The sequence below is a fragment of the Gymnoscopelus braueri genome (assembly GCF_963280865.1).
Source record: "Gymnoscopelus braueri genome assembly, chromosome: 7".
NCBI classification, from domain to species: Eukaryota; Metazoa; Chordata; class Actinopteri; order Myctophiformes; family Myctophidae; genus Gymnoscopelus; species Gymnoscopelus braueri.
In genome coordinates this window covers 19,688,858-19,709,326 of record NC_137608.1, presented here as the reverse complement: position 1 = coordinate 19,709,326, position 20,469 = coordinate 19,688,858, and the positions used below count along the sequence as shown (strand labels likewise).

Here is a 20,469-nt window from a genome sequence, read left to right as displayed (position 1 = left end):
GTATGTATGTGGCATTAGATGATACTATACTCCTTCATGATTCAGGGCTTTATATTTTTTAATATGTTTGTTATTTCCCTGTGGACATTTGCAGGAAATGAAACCCTGATAAATTGAGCTATGGGATGTTTTAATATCAATCCCTCTGGGGTATTGCCACTTCATTATAAATGTCAACGTAGGATCTAAATGTGTGCGCACAGCCATATTTTGAATATTCATATTTTCACAAACTTCAATAGCTCTGCTTATGCCGCTGCTCATTCATTTTATCCCTGCTGTCGGTCAGACTGAATTAAATGCATGCATTTCCTTTTTGGGAAATGTAGAATTAATTGAAAAAATATGTTAACCACATTAACCCTGGCGTCCCATTTTGGGCAAAGTTTTCAAAAGTTTTCAGATAATTTCAGAATGTCTTTATTTCCAAAGGTTTTCTGTCGTTTTCAGCCGAACATTGCAGATCTACAAGCTTGTAGGAGCTTATAGATTGGCTATTTGTGCTACGTGCTATTTGTCGAACAATTAAGTATATTGGGGTAGTTAAGAAAACAAGAAAAAAGCCCTCTGACACTGCCAGCCCTGCTACCAGCTGTCCCCATCATCTTCAAGTGTAATCTATATTGATCACGTATAAGAAAAACAGAAGTAACTAGAGCATTAGTTATGAATGCACTGCAATGCAGATGTTATTTTATTATCAAAACTTACAAATGTGTTTGAATGAATCTCTTACAGACAACTAAAGCAGCTCAGTTATTCCCTCCTCATCGCCCACAACGAAAACCTTCTCTTTCCCCTAGAGAAGGCCGTGTAGAGTTGGCCATGGGGCAGATAGATGCCAACCCTGACCTTTGCTGATGGTGATTGAGAAAACATGACAGAATGTTCACTCTGCTACCGTCTAGGTATAAAGGTCCCAAACTGGCAGCTCAATGCTGTTGATGTGCTGAGCTGTTTTAAGCACCCGCTGCAGAGCCTTGGCTTGCAGTTGTGAGTAGAGCATCTTACATACTAAGCAGTTAGCCATTATCTTTTTTCTTTCTTTCCACTTCTTTTTTTGTTTTTCTGTTTTTTTTCGTTTTTACAAATCGAACACTGCCTGTAACCATCAGTCTCCTGTCTAGACTTGGACATAAAGGGTACTGTCTGAGAAATGACAGCTCTGCTCACACTACGGCCATTGGGCCGTCAGCCGTTGGAAGTAATGGTTCCTTTTTAAGGCACTGAAAGATGCTCCACTCCCCCGCGTTCCCTGTTGCACTGCATTCGTCCAAACTAACAAAACTGTGTTGCATCCAATGCTGGATGGCTGAAATGCGGTTTCACCCACATATTAAAATCAACCACTTAAACCCCATAGAGCTGCAGGGGTCTCTATACTATAACATATAACATTCTATTAAATAACATCAACAACATCAGAATGTCAAAGCTCAAGTTCTCCCGCTCGTCTCCCCCAACTTTACTAACAGTTAAGAGGAATAAAGTTTTCAATCATATCCATCTGCATAGGTTATGATCACTTGAAAAATGGGATGTGAAAACTAGAGCAACATTTACCAACTCTGAATGTAGAACATTATCCTTCCACGCTCGCGACCTCTCCAGTGACAGTCAAACAGATGATTCTAACCTGCTATACCGGTGTCAGGTCAGTCAGTCAGTGGATTGCTTTGTACAGGTATAGGCTATATTTTCCTTGTGAACTTGTGACAGGTTATCACATCTGACACAAATGCACCCGCGCTCCCAGTGGAGCAGGTAAAGATAAGCACAACGCTGATGGCAGCGTAATGTAGCTCTGGTATAGAGGGATCTCTAACATTAGGCTGCTCATAGTGGATTAGAAGGTCAGTGCTGACAGATAGTCAGAGCAACAGCAACACTCAGTTGGGACACGACGAAAAACACAAACGTGTCCTGAAGCGCTGGCTAATTCATGTCGAGTGACGTTTTGCATGGAGGATTCTGCTGCTTTTTTTGACCTCTTGAGCCACCACCCTTTTGTTGTGCCTACAGTATAATGACAAAATAGGGACACCAGGTTTAACCATTCAATCCGGCAACGCATCTGTGTAACCACTTAAACCATTATTTTATACTTTGGCTATTCAAAAATAGCAGATATACAAGCTCATAGCGCGGCACCAAGTGCAGCGCTATGAGCTTGTCGATCTGCATTTTTTGAAAAATCTTGAACATTTGTGCAAATCTTTGAATATATATTTTTTCAAGCAAACATTTTTTTACTCAAATATTTACTTCTGGGGGTCCCTGGAACAAAAATATTTTGAGATGGGGGTCCGTGGCCAAATACATATAATGTTGGGGGTCCTTGACATGAAAAAGTTTGAGCACCACTGATAATAGCAACATACGTTTTTTTCAGAAAACTGTTAGAATTTAGAAGAGGCCTCAGGCCTTAATGTGTTAAAGTGATTATTGCATACAGACCACCTGGCCTGGTTGTGACCACGCCCATGGCCCTATCTCTTCTCAGGTGCTACGCTGGCTGTGGCATTCTTCACTTGGACGCAGTTTGCGACTCCTGGAAGGGCTTGCCCCTATCAGCTATCATAACAAAACTCCAGAGCTAACATTGTCCTGGGCATAAATACTGTGCTCTCAGTGAGTCCTCCTCAGGGGGTCACTCTGCATTCAACCCTGAGCTCGGCTCCCTCCCCTCGGCACTGTGCACTGGCTGCCCTGCATACTGAATGTCATGAAAGGCATCGACTGGTGTCTGTTGTGTTCCTCCCATTGCGTCGAATTAGACGGTGTAGAGTTGCGCTGTCACCGCGTGTATACAGTGGTGAACAATAAATCCTGCAATTAGATGCCATGAAGCTTCTTCTTCTTTCTTCTTCTTCTTCTTCTTTTTTTTTTTTTTTTTACAGTGCTAGAGTTATTTAACAACAACAAATATTGGTCGGAGGGAGACGGAAGGTATTTTGTGTAGGATGCATGTCAAGAGTGGGACTAAACAGGCCTTTTAGTGGCAGTCACACTAAAGCTTTCTGCCGGGGCAGCGGGCATTCTTCATTCGTCCCCCTAGCCCATGAGCCTCCGCTGCCTTGGACAAAGTCCCCTTTGTGCGGCCCATGGCTCTTGGCGAGAGCTCACAGAGCTTTGAAATTGCATTTGAACGACGGGATTTTCATTTCCATCCCTCCTTCTCGTGCCTGCTCTACCCCCTCTTTGCTTTCACTGAGCTCCGGACCCCGACTCCACCCCCCCCCCCCCCACCTTAGCAACTGTTCCACTGAATCGACACCGCCACTTGATACCACCTTGGTCTTTGGATAGACGGTACAGGGATACTGTAGCATGCATACTCTTTGGTCAACTGCATTGAAATCTTTCCTTGATTATTTTTTTTATTTCTTAAAAAAAATGTCCATTTAAAAATTAAGCATGCCATAAAACGCTCTTCAGTTCAGAATTTATAAACATTTGTATTATATTTTATTTAGTTATGGAGGACATTTGGGTCACACATACAGAAGGATGTATGACCCAATGTCAAAGAGTTCACACACATTGTTCCCACATTACGTCCTGAGGCAGTTTAACCACTTAAACCCTAATTGACCGAGAGTCCCCCAAGGGTCTACACTTGACCCCTTCCTTTTTTTTTTACCCTCCACACCCAAATCTCCTCACCGAAAATAGCAGATCTACAAGTACGTGGGCTTGCAGATCTGCTCAGAATGTTCGCTTGTTACGACATGCCCAGATTAAGGATGCTAGGGTCCATGCGGTTAATGAATAACTGTAATCGCTCAACTGTAATAACAGAATGACCAAAACTCTAATCTGTGCCACGCCCCTTCTCAGCCACTCCTGGGACAGTGAATGGGAGAGTGACTGTGGTCACTTGTTACTGTACTTTATGCGTTTCTGTACTTTTGCATTCAAATGAGCTTGTGCCACGTGTTCGGCCAAAATGTCAGCTTTCTTCTCTGGCTCTTTCTTGGCCCTTGGCACTTCTCTCATTTTCAGACACAGTTTTCACTTTTTTCCTCCTTCTGATCAGACAGAATACAAATACATGCTTACATTATGCATGTTTTATTTATATTTTTCAATATCACAAATGAACAATAATTAAAATGTATGTTAACCCTAGCATCCCTGTTTTGGGCAAATGTTCTAAACATTCAAAAGATTTTCACTTTTTTATTTAAAAAATAGTGAAAATAACAGATCTACCAGCTATTTTAGCTATTTGTTGTAGAATGAAGTAGGCTATATAGGGCTTAAAAGGTTTAGAAAATGTACCTCCCTATGGTGTGTTTTTTTTAACCCTGGTTACCTCTAACATTTGACTACTCTGGCCTTTAACCTTACTTTTCTGTGTTGGTGGTGCAGTATTTAACCACTCTTAAGACATATTTTCAGAAGTTTGCAAAGATTTTCAACCCCCCCCCCCTCCGAAAATCCATCCTATCTACTGTACAAGCTCACAATGCGTCGACTTTTTCAAAATAGAAAATATTGGCCTATAATGACACGCCCAAAATAGGGTTGCCAGGTTGAAAGTGGTTATAAGCTTCTTTAACTGTTTACTGCACTGTTTACTGTACTTACTCTAAAAGCACCCTGGATAGGAGAGTCAGCTAAATGTGTGACATGCACATGTACTGTGTATGTAAATTATTGTACTCCGGGCATTATTTAACACAAAGTGCTTGCAGCTAGTTACAGCTTGCGGTCATTGCTGTGTCCAAGCATTTAATTTGTCGTGCACCTAGCAATCTCACAGCTACTCATCTAGCTCGCACCTGCAGCGTTAAGCCCTCACCTCATTTCATGTGCTGACTGACTGAGTGAATGGCTAAACATGGCAGTTAATGTAACGTTACAGGGCAATAATTATGCTCGGTAGCTAAAGACAAGTTTACTTAGCAATCTAAATGGCTCCTCTGAAGTCAACAATGTCAGGCATTGTAGATAGTGCGCCACAGGACGTGCGTGCAGCAGATTTTTCTAACATCAGATTCATTGTGACACATGTGCATGCGCGAGAGCACACGCACGTGCGCACACACACACACACACACACACACACACACACACACACACAGACACACAAGCTGTGACAAATAGCAGAGTATTTGAAAAATATTTTTGAACACTAGTTTTACACATTTTATACATTAACCAGATGGCTGAAGTTTGACACAAATGGGACAAAACTATTCACCAGACAATTGTAAGAAATATCACTTATTATATCACTATTAACAATAGTGTTACCTAGTGTTCTGTGATTGACAACAAGAAATACATTATGTACTCATGGTGTATTTACAATTCATTTCATACAAGTGCAGTCTTCACTAGAATATAAACCAGAGTCAGGTTAACCACATGAACTCTAGTGCCACTATTCTGCACATGTCATAATAGGTGAACATTCAGCGGAAATCACCAAACATTTGGCCAAATTAGCAAATCTACGTTGTGAGCTGAAGATTGACTATTTTCGGCAAAGAGATTGTAGAGGGATAATAGGAGTGGGCCAAGTATAGACCTCTGAGGAACTCCGGTCATCAAAATATACAGGGTATAAGTGATTAAATTGCTTCTCTCTGTGTCGAGCCAAAGTCAGAGTCACAGTCGAGATTTATTAATGGCATTTTACACATGCAATAATACACTAACCTCCTTAGAACACCATTCAGCGGATTCAGGAATTCTGAGATCTCAGTTCATACAATGAACTGGCTCTAGTCGGTGTCATTGTGCGCGTTATGCAACCGACTGTGACTCTGCAGGAGCGGTGGGTGGTGACATCAGCTGTGGCTGGCTATGGGCCGCTACTGTGAAGGAATCTGATTCATGGCCCGAAATGGGGGTGATGATGCGGTGGTCGTGAGAGTCAAAGCACACCGACATTTCAGAAAACACATTTCGGAAAACCAAACGACATTTCAGAATACAAGACATTTCACAAAACACAACATTCCAATAAACGTGCCATTTGAATAAACATGACATTTGAGAAAACATGACCTTTCACAAAACACAACATTTCAGAAGATACAACAACATTTGAGAAAACATGACATTTGAGAAAACACGACATTTGAGAAAACACAAGGTCATTTCCGATGACGGAAGGGGTAGGACAATACTTCTTATTTGTGATTGGACAGAACCCAAGTCAATTCAATGGATTCAATGGATGCTGTGATTGGTTGGGCTCTGTCCAATCACAAACATGTTTCACTATGTCCATGGTAATAAGCTCACATTTCATACATATTTCTACATATTGGTGAATGTTTTTACATATTTGGCAGATAAAGAGACACTTCTCTTCTTCACAAGATACTGTATCTATTATCAAACAAACACCTTCGTTTCATTTCAACAAAATGTATTTCATTTCTGCACAGTGTAAAAATGCACCCAGTGCGGTTCCTCTATTGATGTAGTGTGGCTTGTTCTGTGGTCGTTTGCTATGTGTGCCAATTCACAGTACAGTACGTAGTAGGTACACATATTTGTTTGCAGATTCCTCCAGAAGTTCTTTTAGAAAGGCATCAGAAAGTGTTGAAAAGTATTAATTATATATCAGCCCCTTTGAATGTTGGAATGGCCCTTTTTTCTCTCTCTCAGAGCACTGATGCTTGTATAAGTATTCAAATGAGAAGACAAGGGGAAGGAAAGCAAAGCCTCGCTTGTAAAGAATAGGGCAGTTTGTGAAGCATTTCCTAATTGTTAATGAGGGGCTCCAGGGCAGCGTGCCAAGAGCTTGGAGGGCCAATGGGAGAGGGCCTGTTTGAACAGTGTGGTGTAAGGGGGGGGGTGGGGGTGGGAGGCAGTGAAGGGGCTTGCACTGGGGACACTGTCACCCCTAAACCCCCTCGGACCCCCGTTCTACCTGGCTCTCAGAGCGCTGGAGCGGCTAACTGAGAGCGGCCGTCACTTTTTAATGAGGGTTTGAGCTGCCGCTTGTTGCTGCTGGTGAGCTTGTGCTGCTTACCAGCTGTTATCTACACACACACACACCCACCTCTTGAGTGAAGACCACCCGAGATTCATAGTTTGGCGGGGGTCAGCGTGTCGTCGTGAAGATGTCCAACAACAACAACAACGAAGAGGGGAAGGAAGTAGAGAAGACAACAGAGGACGCGGTGGTGGACGACAGGGGGAAAGAGGAGTCGCTGGAGGGGGTGGTGAAGATCCCACCACCACCTTTGTCGCCCTCCCCTCCTCCCGTGTCTGCCCCCGAGGGCACGAAGGAGGACGAGGGGAAGCCCTCGTCGCCCAAGCCCTTAATGGCCAACGGGCACCAGCAGCAGTGTCAAGTTCCACCTGTGAACCGCAGCGTGTTCCTTCTTTCCGCAGTCTCACCGGCGGCCGAGAGGATCCGCTTCATCCTCGGGGAGGACGATGACGGCCCGGCGCCCCCGCAGCTCTTCACCGAGCTGGACGAGCTGCTGTCGGTGGACGGACAGGAGATGGAGTGGAAGGAGACGGCCAGGTAAGAGCACTCACTCACTCACTCATACAGGTGCGAGCAGTGAAATGTTGGTGAGACATGTCCAGCAATAGGCTACGATATACAACGAGTTGAAATAGTGATATTACTGGGAAAAAAAGAAGAAAACATTTAATAAAAATAAGGTAGTTTTAAGTTTTTTTTTTTTTTAACAAGACACACTCTAAGCCTCTTTAAAACCTCTTAGCAGCAATGGATGATGTCATTCTCTGTAAACCTGTTCATTTAACTGGTTGGTTTACAATGGTTTAATTGGTTACAATTGTTCACACTCAGACTTACATTTGGTAATAATAATAATAATGATGATAATAATAATAATAATAGTAATAGTAATAATTCACTTTGAAGAGTTAATCCGCTGTAGCGCTCAGTTTTTACAATAGAAAGTCACATCAAAAGAGGAGAGCGCTGTCAAAACAAAAGATGGCATGTCTGTCCTGTGTAGTGCAGTGTGGGATGGAGCAGGATGGGCCGGCCTGGGAGGAGGGAGATGGTTGTTTATGCACCATTAGTACTGAATGAATGAATGACTGAATGACTGAATGAAGCTCTTTACAGGGGGGAAAGGGGGAACCCTGTTTAACCCCTCTTTAACCCTTGCGTCAGTGGCGGACGAAGTATTCTGCTTTTTTACTTGAGTAAAAGTAGCAATACAGCAATATAGAAATACTCTGTTACAAGTCAAAGTCCCGCAATAATCATTTTACTTGAGTAAATGTACAAAATGTTGGCATCAAAATATACTTAAAGCTCCAAAAGTGTACTTCAAAAGTACTGCAGAAAGTTTTTTCAAAAGTTTTCAAAGTTTGTCAAAATCTTTAAAAAATAAAATGCTGATCTACGATGAGTTGTGAGCTTGTAGATCGGCTATTTTCGAATAACCAAAGTATAAAATGTTTTTTTTTTTTTTTTTACACTTTTACTTTTGGTACTTGAAGTATAGTGGAAGGCCAGGACCTTTTCTTGTAAGAAAGTATTTCCTCATTGTGGTATTGCCAAATCAGAGTATCAGAGTTTTTTACCACCACTGCAGCATCGATCACGCTCCTGCCATTCACTTGAGCCGTCTGGACGAGCATAAACAGTGCGTGTGTCATTAAGCTGCTACAAATGAAAGTCATGCCAACAAGCCTTACAGTAGATCATGCCGACAGACAAGTGAGCTGTAATGGTAGCTTAATCCCTCCCACATCCTGTTAACTGGGATAGGATAAAGACATTGGTTCTCAACCTGTGGGTCAGGGCCCGCTGTGGGGGGCCGCGAGGGTGTTGCAAGTGGCCCCCCAGATAATTGGCAAAACACTGATATTTCAATGATAATGTAATCATAATAATTAATAATAACGTTTTATAATTAATACAAAAAAGTGATACCAATAAATAAGAACTTAAAGTGTACTACGTTAGTTCCATTAATCCAAGGTGGGACACAATCGATTGTTTGATCATAACATGCTCTGAAAATGCACGCGGCCCACCCCGTTGCCGTGTTAAGTGGTCAGGTGGGTGGGCAGCGAACGCTTTCAAGATTTTCACGTGGGCCCTGGTCCAGAAAAGAGGGAAGCTGATTTTAGGAACGCTCACAAACTGTTAAGTAATACTTGAGCGAGGAGGTCTCACCGTACCTTCGTTTCATAATGAATCAAATATTTCAGTGTTCTTCCGACTGTGCCATAAACCGTTTTTTTTCCTGAAAAGTTATTGTTCCAATGGTAGAAATTCAAACGCTTCAAATGCTTTAAAAATGGTTAGTTGTTAGTCTATTCCAGTGTTTCTCAAAACGGGATACGTTTAACCCTAGGGGAAGTGGAAAAGTGTGAGAGTGGAAAATAAATAAATGAATGAATAGATAAATAGATAGATTGATAGATAGATAGATAAATAGATTTAAAAAAAAAAGATGATCTTTACCTCCATTTCTTATTTGTAATTATAAGTTATATTCTCTCATTTTTATGCATTTGATGTATTATTGATGTATTATCTTGTGTCCTTGCTTACTATAAGTCACTCTGGATTAAGAGCGTCTGCTAAATGCCTAAAATGTAAACTGTAAACTGTCAAAATGCTAAATAAGTTATTTTCTTCAAAATGCTTATCATGAATTCAGTATAGCATCATATGCTAGCTATAGTTTTCTCTTGCAGTTTTGAGAGACTATAGGGAAAGGGGGTACTAGCCAAAAACGTTTGAGAACCAGTGGACTATTCATAAATCAATTTGAGTGTCAAAACCCACTATGCTGTTCATGAACTGCTGAGACATGGGACTCTTGGATTCATTATGAATAAAACATTTCGCAAGTGCTTGGTGGTGCTGGCTCTCTGCCACATGCACTCTCTTTGCTGCCAATATGGCCAAAGAAAACCCCTGGCATTGAGTGTCTGGCAGTGAGTCATTCACAAGCCTTGTTCTGGCTCGTACTGTGCACAAATATCATTATGTGCCATGTTCTGGACTTCTCTGAGAATCTATTTACAATTCCTGATAAGAATTTAAAGAGATGTCAGTATAGGCAAAACATTTCCAAAACTTTCAATAAAAAGTTGGAATTTTGATAAACAATTTTTGTTGTTTAGAATTAGAGGACACTGACAGCTGTTGTAGTAAGGTTTGGGTTGCTTGTTTCGTTTAAACACGTTCTAAACACATCACTGTCAATCAGTGGTGGACAAAGTACTCAATCACAGTACTTGGAGTGTAGATAAATAAGTGAAAGTTGGTCAGTCAAATTTGAACTTGAGTTAAAGTACCAGAGTACTTGCTTTTACAAATTCTCAAGAAATCAAAAGTACATGCTAACTTTTTCAAAAATAATGAAAATAGCTGATCTACAAGCTCACCACATTGTGACGTGTTGTGAGCTAGATTGACTATAGTATATATATATATTTTTAAATAGAGCTTTATTGGTTAATTCATACTCTATTTGTGTAAGTTTGGGTGTCGAGGATCCCTTCCTAGAAATGTGTTGTAGAGTCAAAAGTACAATATTTGTCTTTGAAATATAGTGGAGTGAAAGTCATAAGCTTCCAAAAAAAGAATACTCAAGTAAAGTACATTCACTTAAATACAGTTACTGTTACTGTCCACTACTGCAGTCGATTCACTAAGTAGGGATTAATCCACCTACAGTACAGTAGTCAACACTTGATCTCCTCTCAGTGTAAGCCTGTCGAGGATCCTGGGTTAATAATGTCAAAGCTGTACTGTAGGTCAGTGGTTGTCAAACGGTGTGCCGAGGCCATGAGACAAGGCCAGGTAGTGCCTTGGGATGTTGTGACCACTGCACATTATTATTGCAATATATACAACTTTACAAAAAAGTAGCAGATTATTTTTTTATTAGCAGTACATCGTGCGCACTCATTGCCTCACACACAGAGGCAAATTTTATACCCTAAAAAACTAATTTTAACCACGTACTGGCATCCTTATTTTGAAGATACAATATATACATTTTTTTTATTATTTATTTATTATTAAAAAAAATTTATTTATATTTTTTTTCAGGGGAAACTAGGTTAAAATAGCAGATCTCAGATCGGCTATTCTCACTATATTTGAAAAAGCTGTGAAAGTATGAAATGGTGCTTGTGCCGTGGCCACATGAAGTTTGAAAAGCACTGGACTTACTACCAACCATAGAATTGTGAAAATGCACTGTAGAGAAAATGCACTGTAGGGCTCACAACACGTTGCGATGCAACGTTCACTGGCACGCTACTAAGTATACATCTGGCTTTTAGTTAATTAATGTTAATTATGATAAATTAAATAAATACAAAAAAATATGATATATTGTTGTGGGTGGTCCTTGTGCATTGTTTGAAATATACTAGTGGTGCAGAGCTTAAGAAAGGTTGGTTTAGATTAGAACCACTCGTATAATATACAGCAATACAAGTTGTCATGTAAACATACAATCAATCAGTAGATATAGGTACATATAACTTGCACTAGATGTGTACGTCTCAGAGCTGACTGAATGTTTCTCTCTTGCTCCTCCAGGTGGATCAAGTTCGAGGAGAAGGTGGAGGCAGGTGGCGAGCGCTGGAGTAAACCTCACGTGGCCACGCTGTCCTTACACAGCCTGTTTGAGCTGAGAACGTGCATAGAGAAAGGCACCATCATGCTGGATATGGAGGCATCCACCCTGCCACAGGTTGTTGGTAAGTCCCATTGGTCAATGACCAGAGCCAGAGGTCACCACTCACCACCATGCCGGCTTGTGATGGACAGTTTTAGTCCACATTTTATTTTTTGCCACAGACGTATAAAATGAGCGGTCAATAATATTACCAGATATACACATAGACCTAGCCCTAAATGTGTGCTAGTGGACTCCTGGTGTGCCTGTGTGTATATCTCAATGTGCTACACGTTTTGAAATGATAGTACTTTTTCTGCATTCATCAAAAAAGTGTCCCACCTAAGAAAGAAAACCTGGAGACTGGCAAGTCAGCCACTGTATACTGTCTGTATACAGGCATCAATGCAGTATAGTCCAAAGCCAATTCCGTGTTTGGGTCTTATCAATAAAATCTTTGCTTTAATTGCACATTAAATGAACAAAAAAATAACAGTATAATGAAAATAAATAAATAATATGTATATTTTTTTTTGTGAAGTCTTAAGTTGTAAGACATATTTGTCCGTGTGCGGTCATGTTGATGACCCCTGTTAATGACTGCTTTCTAATTCAGTGTTTTCCCAAACTTAGAAACTTAGGGATCGTGACCCATCTTGAACATTTGAACATTCACTAATGCCCCAAAAAAAAGTTTTGTATAGTTGTATTATATTGCAAAAATAATGTGTGGTTGTCAGAAAATCCCAAGGCACAGCTGGTCTCACGGCACACCAGTGTGCCCTCGGTACCTACCGCTTGAGAACCAGTGCAAAAAAGCGCTCGTGGGACCACGTGTGTCCATGCACCAGTAAACCACCATACCCGCATGCTTTTTACTGGCTTTTTTTCAACAGCTCTTCCCACTAGGTCAATTAGCAGCAACAATGTGATGGCATCGGAGGTTTCGACTCTGGCCTGCGCTTATTTTAGTTCACTGTAATTGTAAAAGAAAAATGTCCGAGCTATGATTAGCAGTAAGCTGCCCATCAGAGGAGTATAAATAGTTTGAAGCTATTTTTCACTGAGCTGACGTGATTGAAGTCATCATTTTAAATGGTTTTAATTATTTTCCAGGGATCGTTTTCTGTCAGTTCTCGGGGAAGGAATCAATTACAAGCAGACAACAGAAAAAAAAGATTCAATTCATAATTCTCTGGTCTAGTAAGGGCCTAGACATGCCGAGTGGGAGTACCGGCATAATGACGAGACTTTCACTGTATCGTAATAAGAAAGAAATCCAGGTTCACTCAGCTGTAAAAACCTAAACACACATCAACACCAAGGGGGGGCTAAAAGTCTTGAGTCTGGCGTACTTTTATATTCAACGATAATCACAGCCGGCGGGATAAATCTGCATTTTTTTATCGCCTCTAAGGTGTTGTTGATCCTGTCCAGATCATTGGAACATTCCTTCGCCATAACTCCACCATACCAACTTTTAAGGAAAAGTATGTTGCGATGATCTTGAGCGTGTCATTACGTTTTATAACAGAACAGTTGTGGGCACAGGTTGATAGATGGATGCATGTGATACACAAATCTTAAAGCCACTCTGTATTAGCTATTTCAAGGTACTTGTACAGGTACTACTTGGACCTGCATAAGCAGTAACTGTATAAGTAGTACTGTACCTTATACAGGTACAGTACACTCCACTGGGGCCGGGGAATTAAATATAAGACCGTATACAGGTACAGTACTGCTTGTACAGTACGTGTTTAATGACAAATAAATCCTCTTGGTTCTAGTAGCTTCTTCATAGAGGCTTAGGCTATTCGTCACACTGGTTGTTGTTCTTTTAATCTTTTAATTCTCCCCTCAGAGATGTGTGTCATATCATCGTGTTTACTGTACAGCGTATCACATTTAAACTGAGCGCCTGAAAAACACTAGCCTGGAATCCAGGCTGATTCGCTCCGATTCGCTGATTCGTCATGGTCCTATTTGACTCGTATTTCCAAACGTCACCAATTATGTAGGCAAGTCAGGAAGTGACTCGGATTTTTACCTTGCCTTGTACAATTGCCTCTGAGATGACAGTATCACTCTACTGGGGCTGGGGAATTAAATATAAGACAAATATTACAGACATTTAGAACCAATAACCAACTTAATCGTGCTCATATACTGAAGGTTAATCGAATAATTAAGTAATAATAAGACCGGGAACGCATCTGTGTCATCGCGCTATGAGCTTGTAGATCTGCTATTTTTGTAAAATCGTGAACATTTGTGCAAATCTTTGAATATATATATATTTTTTAAAGCGTTAGGATTTAGATCGGCCTCAGGTCTTAATGGGTTTATTGTAATTGGGGCAAAACTTTGAAATAATGGTGATACGATATTGATTTGAAGTCATATCGCCCAGTTCTACACTCCACGCTTCCAGCTCAGGACACCATGCATGCCATGTTTTCCCCTGCATGATGGAGCCAGGGAAGACTTATCACTGTGAATGATTAATGTGATGTAATTGGTTGTGCTACATGGCCTGGGCTGAGCTAGGCCCCTTGCTTTGAGGCCAACTGATTTGATTGATGGGTCATTAGCAGCACCACCGTTCTATGGGAAGAGAGAAAGAGAGAGAGAGAGAGAGAGAGAGAGAGAGAGAGAGAGAGAGAGAGAGAGAGAGAGAGAGAGAGAGAGAGAGAGAGAGAGAGAGAGAGAGAGAGAGAGAGAGAGAGAGACAGAAAGATAGACAGAGAGACAGAGAGACAGATAGAGAGACAGATAGAGAGACAGACAGACAGACAGACAGACAGACAGACAGACAGACAGACAGACAGACAGACAGACAGACAGACAGACAGACAGACAGACAGACAGACCAGTCCTTGAGGAGGCAGCTAACTTTTAAGGCATCTGACCTTATTTTTAAAAATAGACCTTTTGATTGAGCCATTCATGATGTTATGGAAGACTGGGGGGGTGATTTATACTTAGTTGCGTGCCAGTGTCGCGCACCGAAAACAGCCGATCTGTAAGCTCACAAAGCGCCGCATCGTGACACGTCGTGAGCTTGTAGATCTGCTATATTTTGCTCTGCGACACAGGCGCACAGGCATCATGTCTAGGAGCATTCCAGTCTGGCCTTTGTTAATTGAGTCCTCACAAGACATGAAAAGACATTGTACGGTGACTTGACTGCTTTGAGTGATGCTGTGGCTTTGACATTTCACGTTCAGCTTTTGCTCACTGTCTTTGTCACAGAAACAAAAAAACAAAAAAAACAGGATAGCTCAGAAATAGGCTAACTCAATTTATTTTTACACTCAAGGCAAATCATAGTTCAGCAAACTGCTGAATCTTATTGTTTTTGATGGCCGTTGAAACAAGAGCCTTCTTTCATGTATCTTTCTCTGCTCTAGGGTTGTAACTGTCGATTATCATGATTCATCTTAGCGATTGTAAATAGGAATCGATTACTGATCGATTTATTTATCAAATGATCAATTATTGATCATCTTTTAAATAATCGATTGTATCGATCGGTGTGATTAACCGCTGCACCGCTACTCTGCTCTGTCCACACGCAGAGATGATCACAGACAACCAGATAGCCAACGGCCAGCTGAAACCGGAGCTGAAGGACAAGGTGATGTACACGCTGCTGAGGAGACATCGCCACCAGACCAAGAAGTCCAACCTGCGCTCACTGGCTGACATCGGCAAGACGGTCTCCAGTGCAAGTAGGCTGTTTACCAACCAGGAGAACGGTAATACAGATGCCAGTTTGGTGCAGTCTTCGTTTTTATTTGGGAAAGAACTATTCATTTATTTATTAGTTAAAAACAAAAAAAAAGAAACAAAAAAACCCCCAAAACATTTGGGTAATTAACGATAGCATCTTCGTCTTTAAATAAGACACAATTATTTTGTGTTTTCTTTTTGAGCACAGGGAATATGAAGCCACAGTATGAAACGACACTATATAGGTTATGAGGAACTCATCAGTTGCACTTTATACATTGTGTTACGAGAGATAGCAGATTAGATATCAATGAATTAGTCATTGTTACAGGAAGAGAACAACTTGTTTCTGGTCACATCCTTAATGAAACCGCCATACACATCTTGTGTATGGTATCTTTAATGTTAGCCCTAAAGTTTCATATCATCACCTTCACAATTCACTTATAATTGACTAACTGTACTAATCACATTCATGTGCAGATTAATCTGACAGACATAAATTATGTCATATGAATCAAATCTTATTAATTGAGACACCAGTGACAATTTTTTAGATGACAAATAATTGTCAGACAATTACAGAAATCTAGAATTACAAAGCTCATGTGATTTATGTTTGCATAACCTTGCATATCTAACTTAATAAGATTGATTGAATTGAATTGTTGAATTGTTTATATTCTTTCCTTCTTTTTTTGCTTATTCAACTGCTTTTTATTGCTAAGGATGAAACTTTATATTGTGAAAAAAGCTCTTACTTGGAGACGTTCTATAATTATTTCAGTAAAACTTCCCATGTGGGAATGGTGACAATTTTGGATTTAAAGGTTGCAGTAACTAAGTAAAGCTGGAGTTCGCAACCTTTTCTGGATCAGGGCCCATATATGTTAATGTTATATTATTATTATTAAGATCTTAGTGTTTTGCCAATATTTTGAGGGCCCATTCGCAATTCCCTCGTGGCCCACTAGTGAGCCCCGGTCCACAGGTTGAGAACCACTGAACCAGACTGTTCCACAGAGAAAAGCACCGCCACTTTGAATATACCTTCACAGAACGTCTCCATGTAGGTAGATTTGAAATCTTTTCCAACATCATAAAATGGACTCCTTTATAACAAATTGATCACAAAATCTGCCTAATTTTGTGATGTTTATTTTTCATTTGTTCATAATGCAACTTGTTTCAATACATGTACATGTTAACAAAGTGTGCACACTGACTGTCATTTCACTGTGTTAACATGGTGATTAATCCCACACCTACGCTGGGTCTTTGGAAAACGATTTATTACCTTTAATCAGATTTATAAAACTGTCGGGTGAATGACTTCATCAAAAGCAAGTTATCTCAATTCAAAGGTCAAAGGGAAACTTGATCACCATTTATTTCCGATATGAAAAGGTATCTATCTATCTACATGTGAGTGGTTATTCATGCTGTTGGATTTTCAACAAATTTAGTCAAAATGCATTTTAAAGCAAAATATTTTTTTCCAAAGACTCATGGTGCTTCTTTTAAATAATACCCATAATACTAGCTACACTACGCTGTTAATTCTGTTAATTCTGTTTTTACTGCTTCTCTAACAACCACTTGCTTTGGCTTAATGGGTGCTATCTGTCAACTCTTTCTCTTCATCCTTCCTCGCATTCCATTCTTTCTATTTTTCCTTCTTCGTTTCCTTTCCGGGGATTGACCTGGGATGCACCGTTGCTACCACTAAAAGCCCGTAGTCATCTTGACAACTCGGTGACTTGCCTGTCACCTCTATGCACCTCTATGGAGGAGTTGCAGGACCAAAGGAGTTCCAGTATGGATCGGCTTAGTAAGTTCACCAGACCTAGGCTGTAAGTGCCATCAGGACCGCCGGACCGCCAAGCTGGCGCGACAACTTAGCCACCCTCATAAATCCTAGCGTCCCTATTCTGGGCATGTTGTAGTAGGCGAACATTTGGCGAAAATAGGCGGAAATTCGGTGACGATATCAGATCTACAAGCTCAAGCTTGTAGATTGGCTATTTTCGGCAAACAGATTTTCGTTGTAAGTTTGAAGCATCTTTAAAAGAAAGTCTCATCAAGAACTTTAGATTTACTTTGAACTCCACCTCAGATCTAGCTTTAAATTGTGCTGTGCTGTAGCCCACAAAGCACCTTATTCAATAAGTAGCATTCATTAAGGAGCATTTTTTGGTGTGCCCACTGACACCAATATACTGTACATATTTTGTACTTTGACAAGGCTTGGTCAGGGAAACACTGAAATTGGTCTTCAAAATATCTTCTTTAAAGTTCAATTGGATCTCATTCCCTCAAATATGAACTCTAAATAATAGATATACTTTTTTGTTTGTCTGATTTTATAAACGGACCGTTTTTTTGTTGGCTGCATCATACTGACAACTATGTTATTACCATGTCGCTCTTTTTGCTTGGGGGGTGGGGTGCCATTTGAAAGGCTACAGTGGCATCAGAATGTGCTCTTGTCCAAATCTATTCATTCATTATTTCTCGCCCCTTAGGCTGATCAGGTCCCAAAAGCTCTCAGTGTAATAGTTTATTTTTTTTGCAGAAGGGTGCATTCTCAGACACGGCATGACATTTTTGTATGCAATTCTTTGGTCTTGAAAGGTTGAGACGGTAAATGTAGTTCATTAGAATGTCTAATTAGGGACTGTCATAGCCTTTATTTGCAGATAGTCCTAAATGTAGTTTTCTTCTGACATTTCCGCCCAGTGGATTGCATGAAGAATATTCTCTTATCCCTTGGTGTGTGTGTGTGTGTGTGTGTGTGTGTGTGTGTGTGTGTGTGTGTACTGGGTAGCCTACTGCATGAAGGGCAAACTGGGCCACTGTCTTTTCCGGGGGTTACTTCCATCCAACTTTCTATTCAGTTCATGCATCAGGCAGGTGGTGCTGAGTCCAGCATAACCACTTGGCTTTTTTCCTCTTTTAAACAGGTAGTCCTGCCATGACACATCGGAACTTGACTTCCAGCAGCATGAATGACATCTCTGACAAACCAGATAAAGAACAGGTGAGTGAACCTGTTATATTAACCACATGAACCCTATACCGTCCCTGTTCTGGGCATGTAGTATTAGGCGAATATAGGCGAACATTCCGCCGAATGTACGGCTACATATTCGCCGTAAAGCGTAAATAGACAAAAATGTGACCGAAGTCCGCAATTTAGAAAATTCTAACTACAGTTATAGAAGCATAATCTGATTCAAATCATTTCTAGTTTTAATGTAAGACACATAATTTAGAAGCTTATATTCCGTACTTTTAGCTGGAAAATTACGTGGGCCTACGTGTGGCACGAACCGCTGGACCCAGTCACAAATAGGCGAACATTCCGCGAAAATAGCGCATGTACATGCCCACAACACATTGCAGTGTGACACGTTGTGGGCTTGTAGATCGGCGTAGATTACTATTTGTTTTGCAACACACAGTGTAGGGATTAAGTGGTTAAAAGCAGAGATTGAAAGTCAGTTGTAGACTGATCCAATGCAAAGCAACTCAAGAGATCAGCCAGCCAGCCTGCTGCTTAGGGCTGGCTGTGGCCCTGTCCAAAGTACACTGTACCAAACCCCTACTGTCTTGATCCAGTCTGCACCGGCTGTTCTGAACCATAGAAGGTGATAGGATCACATACACAAGTAATATGTAATATTTCTAGTCTACCATCACAGCTGACTGTGCTGCACAATACTTTACATTGTCTTAGGTCTTATTTGATCTGTCGGGTAAAGATAAGAGAGTGCAACCCCCCCCCCCCCCCCTCCCCTCTATTTGTCTTTGGCACTCAAAGCATGCGGCTCTCCATATCTTATCCATCCTGTTTCTGCAATTTTATTATGTCTCTACAAGAACCAAGTATGGCTTACAGAAAGTCATTATTATCACTATGGCAGGGCTTTCTTAATCGTTACTTCATAATGCCAAATAATAGACCGATAAGGACGCCACAATGTACAATGAGCCTCATGAGCGTTTGGACAGTGATGCTTCTGTACAGTCCTGCATGCATACCAAGCGGACTGACAGATACACTGGGACAGTGTCTGTGCTGCTTGGATTCTCCCAACCGACCCCTCCCCCATGCTTTGAACAAAGCTTTATAGCACAGCGGGGGTGCGTGCCCTCTCCCTCCCCGCCTCGACGTCCTGTACATTCAATGAGTGTGCAACCAGTCAGTCACTCATCCGTCAAACTGTGCCTGTTTGTGCATCACACACACCGCCCCGGTGTGCCATTTACAGGAGAGCAGGGGGTGGACAGTGCAGACCGTATCAAGACAGTAGGGGGTTTGGTACGGTGTACTTTGGACAGGAGCCACAACCACCCGCCACCAGGGGTGTAATGGTGATTTGTTTTTATTGGCGGAACGCTATTTTAATGACGTCACGCTCGCGGGCGGCGTGCACGGCACGCGCACGTCGTGCACATTTTATTTGACCATGATCCATTAAGTCCGGGAAAGCATCTGTGTCACTTTTAGATTTGTCTGGCTATTCAAAAATAGCAGATATACAAGCTCATAGCGCGGCACTCTGCAACTTGCATCATTCCATGCTTGCTTGGTCCCACTTATTTTTTGTAAATAAGTGGTTAAATTAATGCTCAAGATTTCAGTGTGCATGTCTTTGCTGTATTTTATCCCTCATTGCATTGGATCAATTTACCATTGACTTTCAACCTCTGTTTTAACCACTTAAAACCTACGTATATACTGCATGTGGTTGGCCGGTTGAAACACTTTAAAGCCTTTAAAAAAAAATCTGTTTGATTCTTTGCATAGTTGCATAGCACTTTGGCTTTGTAGAGTAGTGTTGCACACCAAAAATATCAGATGTACAAGCTCACACAATTCATTGTGAGCTTGTACGTCTGCTATTTTCGGTGTGCCCCGGCGCAACCACGTATAAAGCAAGCATGAGCATTTAACTTAGCTTAGTGGGTAATGGTTTCACACCACTCTTAGCTCATTGCTCTTTCCCACATAGACACACTTCAAACTACAGTTCTCAGTTGGCATTTTGTCCACAGCTTCCAAAATGATCTCATCCAGGATATACCGCTGGGACAACAAAATTGGGTCTTAGTGGTCTAG

General features: G+C 41.1%; 1 protein-coding gene across 2 annotated transcripts in view; it reads left to right on the top strand.

Moving 5' to 3' along the window:
- The window catches only part of slc4a4a (solute carrier family 4 member 4a), a gene marked incomplete at its 5' end in the record, with an annotated part of 68,499 nt that overhangs the window by 20,222 nt on the left and 27,808 nt on the right, over positions 1-20,469 (top strand). For both annotated transcript variants that reach the window (XM_080432750.1, XM_080432749.1), the window contains 4 exons: positions 7,363-7,498; positions 11,531-11,691; positions 15,191-15,370; positions 18,308-18,384. In XM_080432750.1, the coding sequence (XP_080288876.1) occupies positions 7,363-7,498; positions 11,531-11,691; positions 15,191-15,370; positions 18,308-18,384 (554 nt within the window). The remainder of the gene's footprint in view (positions 1-7,362; positions 7,499-11,530; positions 11,692-15,190; positions 15,371-18,307; positions 18,385-20,469) is intronic.